Here is an 8368-nt window from a genome sequence, read left to right as displayed (position 1 = left end):
TCAACTCAAGTGCCCCATAGCCTTGCGGTTGCGCTCGATGAGGTCCTGGGGCCAGGTCCAGTTGCTGAGGAAGTCCGGGTCGACGCCGAACTTGAAGGCCTCGGTGGCGGCCGAGATCTGGGCCGAGTGCAGGCGCTCTCGGGCCGTGGAGCCGCGGTTTCCGAGGTGCGGCATGCGGTCGATGGCGTCCATGGCGAGGCTGAACCGGTCCGTCTTATTGCGGATCGCCAGCTCCAGCGGCGTGTCGATGTTGCCCTTCTCCTGGTACCCCCGCACGTGGATGTTGGCGTTGCCGGGCCGCTTGTATGTCAGGCGGTGTACCAGCCACGGGTAGCTGTGGAAGTTGAAGATGATGGGCTTGTCCGCCGTGAACATGGACACCCACTCGGCGTCCGTCATGCCGTGCGGGTGGTCCACGTGGCTGATGAGCTTGAACAGGTCCACGCAGTTGACGCAGCGGATCTTGAGGTCGGGGAAGTTCTGCAGCAGCAGGTCGATGGCCGCCAGCGACTCGTTGGTCGAGATGTCACCGCAGCTTGCCATGACTAGGTCGGGCTCCTGGCCCAGGTCCGTGCTGTACTGCGACCAAATGCTGATGCCCTTGGTGCAGTGGATGACGGCCTCGTCCATGGTCAGGAACTGGATGTGGTTCTGCTTGTCGGCCACGATGACGTTGACGTAGTTGGTTGAGCGCAGGCAGTGGTCCATGGCTTGAGAAACAGGTCAGTATGAAGAAGAATCAGGTCAAGGGGAATAAACTTACTTGACAAGAGACAGTTTCCATCGGGAGGCAGGTAGATGCGAACTACCTCGGGACTCTTGTTAGCAACGACATCCAGGAAACCGGGATCCTGGTGTGTGAAGCCATTGTGATCTTGGCGCCAGACGACGGCCGTCAACAAGATGTTGAGTGATGCCACCTTGACACGCCACTCGACTTCGAGACACTTCTCGATCCATTTGCAGTGCTGTGGAATTTCTTTGTCAGTTATGTCCCTCAATTGCTAGTGTAGTCATGAGTGGCAGTGATGCTTACCTGGTTGACCATAGAGTCAATGATGTGGATGAACGGCTCATAGCTGTTGAGCAGGCCATGGCGGCCACTGAGAACGTAGCCCTCCATCCATCCCTCGACGGTGTGTTCCGAGAGCATCTCCATGACACGACCGGTGGGCGACAAGTTGCCGCCGTCATTGTCCTCTTCGAAGTACTCGCCCAGCCAGACCTTCTTGCCGGCCTGGTAGACGTCGCCGAGCTTGTTGGACTCGGTCTCGTCGGGCCCGTACAGTCGGAAGTTGGTGGGGTTCTTCTTGACGATGTCCCTCAGGAAGACGCCAAAGTTGGACATGCTGGCCGCGTTGGTGGCACCCGGCTCGGGCACGTCGATCGCGTAGTCGCGGAAGTTGGGCATCTTCAGCGGCTTCTTGAGCGCGCCGCCGTTGCCGACGGGGTTGGCGCTCATGCGGCGGTTGCCCTTGGGGCAGAGGCTCAGGAGCTCGTCCGAGATCTTGGCGTCTTTGCCGAAGATGCGTTCGGGCTCGTAGGACCGCATCCAGTCCTCCAGCGTCTTCAGGTCCTTGGGGCTGGTCTTGACGCCCGTGATGGGGACCTGGTGGGCGCGCCAGTAGCCCTCGAGGAACTTGTCGTTGACCTTGCGCGGGCCAGTCCAGCCCTTGGGCGTTCGCAGGATGATCATGGGCCATCGTGGACGGAAGGGCTTTCCGGAGTCGCGGGCCTTCTTCTGGTAGCCCCTGATCTCCTCGACGCAGCGCTCCATTGTCGCCGCCATGGCTTGGTGCATCGACTCGAGGTCGGAACCCTCGACGAAGTAAGGGGTCCAGCCGTAGCCCAAGAAAAGCTGCTCGATTTCCTCATGGGGGATACGTGCCAGTAAGGTGGGGTTGTTGATCTTGTACCCGTTCAGGTGCAGCACAGGGAGGACAGCGCCGTCGGTGATAGGGTTCAGGAACTTGTTGCTGTGCCAGCTGGTGGCCAGTGGTCCGGTCTCGGACTCACCATCGCCCACCATGGTCAAGGCGATCAGATCTGGGTTGTCAAAGACAGCACCAAAGGCGTGCGAAACAGCATAGCCCAACTCGCCACCCTCGTGAATGGAACCGGGGGTCTCTGGGGTGGCGTGAGAACCAATGCCGCCGGGGAAGGAGAATTGCTTGAAGAATCGCTGCATGCCCTCAATGTCCTCAGACATGTCGGGGTATACTTCCGAGTACACTCCCTCCAGGTATGACTGGCTGAGCACAGCAGGGGCGCCGTGGCCGGGGCCTGACACGAAGAAGGCATCGAGATCGTACTTCTTGATCAAGCGGTTCATGTGCATCCAGGTGAAGATCTGGCCGGGGGCCGAACCGAAGTGGCCGAGCTGACGGCTCTTGATGTGTTCTTTCTTCAGAGGTTCATTGAGCATGGGGTTGTCGATGAGGTAGATCATGCCCAGGCAGAGATACAAGCTGGCCTTGAAGAAGTCATCGTACTGCTTGATCTCCTCCTTGGACAGGGGCTTCCCCTCAACGGTCGATCGGGCCACGCCATAGGGCTGGATCTTCTCGACGGTCGCCTTGTCGCACTCCATTGCGGGCTCTGGGTTGAAGAGTTGGGGCAAATCAGACTCAAGAGAGGGGTGTGATGACTGGAGGGAACGTGCTGTCACACTTCGCCAGGAGGCTCCGTGTGTATATATGGGTGTCTAGGTTGTGAGACAGAGGTGAGTTTGGTAATGATGTGGTGTTGAACAACTAGGTAATGTGTCGCTGATTCAATGTTGACGTATGTGCGCATATAAGATACCAAGGCGTATTTATACAGGTGGGTAGCAATGCATGGCGTTGGCGCACGTTAACCTTTGGCAGGACAGCGCAATGTTGCAGCAGCAGTTGATCACCTGTTAGACATGCCTATCCAGGAAACTTCATGCCTGTTTCTTTCGTATCCCAACGCAACGTTCTCACGTAGCCGTACGCGCAACCGAGGCGGCCCAAGCCGGCGGGCCAAGAAGATGCGGTGCGGCGTAGCCATAGCCATAGAGAGTCTTGCCCGTCGACACGGGCTTGGTCTGCAAGCCAAGTTTCTCCCTCGCCTCTGCTGCAGGCAAAGCTGTCAAGATGGCATGTTAGTCAGCGTCCAATGAGCGTCGCATCACCCTGCCTTTACCCGGCATTGGAGGAGGCACATCTTGGCCATGACCAATGTGGTCCCGACTGCATGTTGGCCTGGAAGCCGATGTGGTCTGATGCGACGGCCGGGATGGGACGACGTCAAAAAAGGTTTGACAGGTCTAAAGGGGGGACGTCATGGGCTGTTCAGCTTTTGCCCCGCCAGAAATCCCAATCCGCCCCGAGCATCCGGTAGCTCTGCGTTGCATTGGCGGTTGATCCAGACTCCCCCGGGCTAGCCCCCCTTCCCCCTCCCCCCACGCTTCTCCATGCCACTCCACACACATCTCCATCTCTCCGGGCTCTTTCGACGTCTGGTTTTCTTGAAATACAACCCACGATGGTGCATCAGTCTGGCAGCTGCATATGCTCTGCGCCGGCCTTCTGTGCTCCGGCCTGCTATCCGTTCGAAGGGATTCAGCTCGCCCGCGAGACATGCAGATGATTTGCTTGTTTGTCGCTCAATCCGTCTTGACAGCCCAGCTGCGTCGCATGCCGGCCCACTGAAAGTGGTCTGATTCTTATCCTCCCAAGCCTCTCTACCAAGACCACCAGAACCTGGTCCCCTCGTAGAACAACTGTAATGACCTGTCATTAAGTGTCCGAGGTAGCGTTGACCGGAAGAAAACACATGCCACATGGGCAGCCCAACATCTGAGAATCTATCTTTTAATCTCGCAGTGGAATCAATGAATCTCATGGAATTCACCAAGACCTCGGGTCATGCAGGCCGTGAGCGTTGAGAGTCATAGGCAGTGGCAATACACCAAATCTGGCAGGTAGAGGTGGCATTGTTTTGACCGCCGGCAGCTGATCGCGCTGTTGGATTGGACTGCCCTAATCCGTCCGCAACCCAGCCGGCGCAATCCGCGCATCCCATGACCTTCTTGTTCTCGGTCGACCGACAACAGATTCCAGAAAAAGCGATCTTCCCCGCGACCTCCCGCACAACATTATTTACTCCACAGTCCTCATTTGATGATACAGGCACTATGGGGTCCCCGGACCTTCGATCTTATCAAACTCGTTGGCAACATTGAATATGTATGGCTGTCCCGTTCGAGAAACGATATGTCGGGATGCGAATTGCCTGCGGACAGAATGTTTCCGTGAATGCAGCAAGGGAATGCGACGCACCAGAGAGTTGATGGTAAGCTATGGTACACAGAGGTCGAGTCCAGTCCAGTCGTGGGCGTCCGGGTTTCCGAGACTTCTTTAGAAAATAGCGTGTCTCTCCCGCGGTTTTCGCGCTGTCAAAATGCATCTTCCCGACAATTGACGGCTTATCCTCCCAAGTGAGCGGAACTGGCCCATTTGCCCCGTCCTACACTCCACGGATGCTGTCGCCTAAAGGTCTCTCGCTTGGGGCTGCCATCGGAAGCTGCCGGCGAGGAAACTGGGCTCCGCTTTGGGACTCCGCTGACGACCGACGAACTTCTGCGATGAGAAATGGAAAATGGAGGAGGGGCATGTCAACCTCGGCTTGCACGTTCGTCGAATGCTGCTGGTCCAGCGTAAATATCGGGGAATGCGTCGCTGCTGACCATGACGGCCATTCAAACCGTCACTTAGAGCCTGCTTTGCCATTGAATTACCGTCAGGTGAACTGGCGCAACGCCAGATGGGAGAGCCACAGCATCCCACAGCAGTCACCCAACTTCAAGAATACCGCCGAAGCTCCGCCGAGATGACAGCTAACGGCAGGGCTAACCCGCAGCGAATTCCACCACCACCTGGGGAGTGTGGATGGTTTTCTGGACCCAGAATCCGGGGGTTAGCCTCTCTCCGGCGTCATCTGACAGAGTTCAGGTACGACTTCGCCGATCGCAAAGGGCCGACTCCAGGGCAGTTCATTCCATGCGCATTCTTCACTCACATCTAGAATCGCGGGGCGATTGAGCCTGTGCGTTTTCTCCATGCTGGGGAGAATGGCACGGTGACTGCGGGGGTTCGAGATTCCTTTCCGGGCGGAGGTACTGCCGCTTAAGCGGTTTTCAGAAGCACGCAACGTTCGGGTATTGCGGCGAAACATTCGGGCCTGAACACAGGAAAATCGCGGCGTTCTTCGCCGGGTGTTTCATGTTTCACGTTTCACAGGCTCCCCAGAGCCAACGACGTCCGTCGGTGCCCCGGAGACCCTAGAGACAACAACTGGTCAACGCAGCAACACGCTTCTTTCCCATTGGTGTGTGATTGGCCGAGGGCTCCTTTGAGACGGCACATACCTGTGGGAAGAGACTTATCTCTCCAAACACACAAAACGTGTGCTGGTGAAATCGAAATCCCATTCCTTCCCCGAACTGAGGTTCCACGCAGCCTCTGGCGATATCGAGACTGCGACAGCTTGCGGCGAGTTCTTCAGCATTCTTGTTCCTGTCCGTTACCGAGCATCGAGTTCATTGGAAGGGAAAAGGACTTCCCAGCCCAATGCCCTTTTCCCACGCTCCTACGATTTGGTTTCAGCAGGAAGGTTCGACAGCCGCCCGGGCACAGCCGAACCCTGATTGCCTCTGGCACTTGACGCGCAGCTGGGCCAGCCAGCAATGGACTCATCGACCAAACGAAGTAGGAAATGGAACGGTGCTTATATATCCTAATGAAACAAGAGTCCCTAACAAACAGGTCAACTGGTCAGTTGGTCATACTCAATTGAACTCCTGGCAACAGTTGAGGTCTTGGGTTCGAGCGGGTGCTGGGCCAAGGTCTTTCTGATTTCACGCATTGCACACCGCGTGATTTCGGATAGCACCAACTACCCGGGTAATTCTTCCAAGCTCACCACATCTCAAACTCACGCGTCTCGCCAAGGCTCCTATGATGTTGTATGGCCAACACCACCAACAGACCTGTTATTTTTTGTTCTTTTTTTTTTTGCTATCTCTCTCTTTTTTATTTAGATTCATCAGGAGAGAAGCCATCATTCATTCAAGGAACATCTAGGGTCAATTCAATTGGGCCAGCTAACAATTCAGTCGCCAACAACCATGTAGGAAAGGAGGAGTTGTAGTCAAGTGCCCAAATTGAGACACTTTCCCCCGACATCAAACTGGTCACTTGGTCGTACTCAAGAATAAGGGGTGCTTCAATCTTCAATTTAGATGCTGATACAATTCTTTCTTTTCGGTTCAATGTCAAGGCATCAATCCAATAGAAACATGTTGATTTAATTAACTCCTGGGGTTCCCTTGTGGGCTTGGGTACAGAACAGTTCTGGGCCAAGGTCTTCGCAGTTTCATGCAGAACCAACCAAGGGCCTGACCGGCTCGACCACATAGAACATAATACAGCCACCAATGTCTCTATCGCTAACCTCGTCGCCTTCCCCATCGCCGACCCCCTCCCTCTGTTGAACAAGCGACAAGTGACAATTTATGTGTCACTTTTTCAGGATCAATTTCGACATACATAATATGTGGTACATAGTCGAGCTGAACAGGCTCTAGCTGTTGGAAATGGCAGTCACGTGCCTCGCCTGTTCATATACATATATATTCACATCTCATAGCTTTTTTTCTTTCCCTCTTCAACCAACGCGTTGCTCATAATCCATAAGTCCCATATCAACACTAGCTACCTAAGTAATAATAAAGCTACATTAAGAGTTCTCTGAGATGTTGTATGATAAACACCCCAGCGGTAAACACCTGATATTTGATTTTCTTCTTCTTTCTGTGTTCGTGCTCACCAGGACAAAAAATAGTAACCTGCGGTTTATTCGTTTCAAGGGCCGTTGAAGAAAGATACACCCTGTCCAGCCCAATCAATGCCACTTTCCCACGCTTCCACGATTTGAACCCTTGAGGCAGGCCGCGAAAGTGAATCCCTCAGGTGTGGCAGCTGCCTGGGCACACACAGCCCAAAAAGTGAAACCCTTAGATGTGGCAGCTGCCAGGCACACACAGCTGAAGACTAATTGCCTCTCGGACAAGCCAACAATCGAGCCACCACCCATAGTGGCATTCATATATCCTAATGATAAAAGGGTCCCCTAACAACGGACTGGTCAAGCGGTCATACACAAACGTTTCGAAAAACCTTATAGTGCGCTGCGGTCCTGTGTTCGAGCCAGTTCTGGGCTAAGGTCTTTCTGATTTCATGTATTGTACTCCGCGTGATCTCGAATAGCACCAACCACTTGGGTAAAAACTCTGAAGCTTCTTAACAATCTCACCACTCCCAAGGTTTTTCTACGAAATTGTATGATCGTGTCAAGCTAACACCTGCTCCTTTTTTTGCTCCCTCTCCTTTTTTGCTTCATGCTTCATGTCCGTCCATCAGGAGAAACGATGACACCCAAAAAAACCAAGTTGATATCATCATTTCTCCCAACAGCTTAGCTGGTCTGTCTTTCTGTGCATGGTCAGACAGATTCTTATGTAGAGGTTTCTCTACTCATCCAACTTGAGAGTCTTGACGGCACCCAGTTTAAGTACGACACTCATTTTTCAGTCCATGTTTATACCATCCTCTTCTGTGACCTCACATCTCAAGTCTTCACACGCATAAGCCGACAACAACTCACTCGAACGGTTGACGATGTCTTGAACAAGCTGGATTTAAAGCCCAATCGTCTCAACCGCATAGCACATACAGTAACTAAATCTATACATCCAATCTAGTCCTTCAAAGGGGCCGAGAACCTTATCTTCAACCTCATCACCGCTCCCCTTCCGCCGTTGCTAACCTCATCACCGTCTCCCTTTTTCTTTTCTTTTTTGCTCTTCAGTTCAATGTCAAGTTATGATCCCAACAGAAACGAAACCATATAAATTTGACTCTTTAAATTAACGCACACAACCAAGTGGCTAATATACCCAATGGCCTGAAAACTCTTTTTGAACAGATCGCCGTCTCCCTTATCACTAACCTTATCATTAATTATATGACCTCCCTAGCCACTTCCCCCTCCCTCTCTTGAATAGTAAGAAAATAACGGTTAAGAGGGAAGCAAGATGTACTATATGGCCGAGTAGATCAGTCTCTTATAGGACCATATCACACACCTAGTGATAGAGAGAACTTGTACGCCGTGTTGCTTCTACCCAAACTCACATTGATGACATCTAACCGGGGTGGCGGATTATGTATCTGATTCTCTAGTATACAAGACCCAGGTCTAGGAGTGAGCTGCTTTTGATCTATTCTACACGAGAGTGAAACTGTAGTTCATCCCTCAACTTATGTACACGATGTGACAC

General features: G+C 53.2%; 1 protein-coding gene across 1 annotated transcript; it reads right to left on the bottom strand.

Moving 5' to 3' along the window:
- PG998_002639 (XFP N-terminal domain-containing protein) lies at nt 1-2590 on the bottom strand (the record flags this gene model as incomplete). Its single annotated transcript, XM_066869457.1, has 3 exons — nt 1-710; nt 764-968; nt 1037-2590. The coding sequence occupies 3 exons, from the start codon at nt 2588-2590 to the stop codon at nt 1-3; spliced, it is 2469 nt and encodes an 822-aa protein (XP_066737872.1).
- Between the last annotated feature and the right edge of the window lie 5778 nt (nt 2591-8368).

This window comes from Apiospora kogelbergensis (genome assembly GCF_038363985.1).
Source record: "Apiospora kogelbergensis strain CBS 113332 chromosome Unknown utg000001l_segment0_segment0, whole genome shotgun sequence".
Taxonomy (NCBI): Eukaryota; Fungi; Ascomycota; class Sordariomycetes; order Amphisphaeriales; family Apiosporaceae; genus Apiospora; species Apiospora kogelbergensis.
This window is presented reverse-complemented; position numbering and strand designations above follow the sequence as displayed.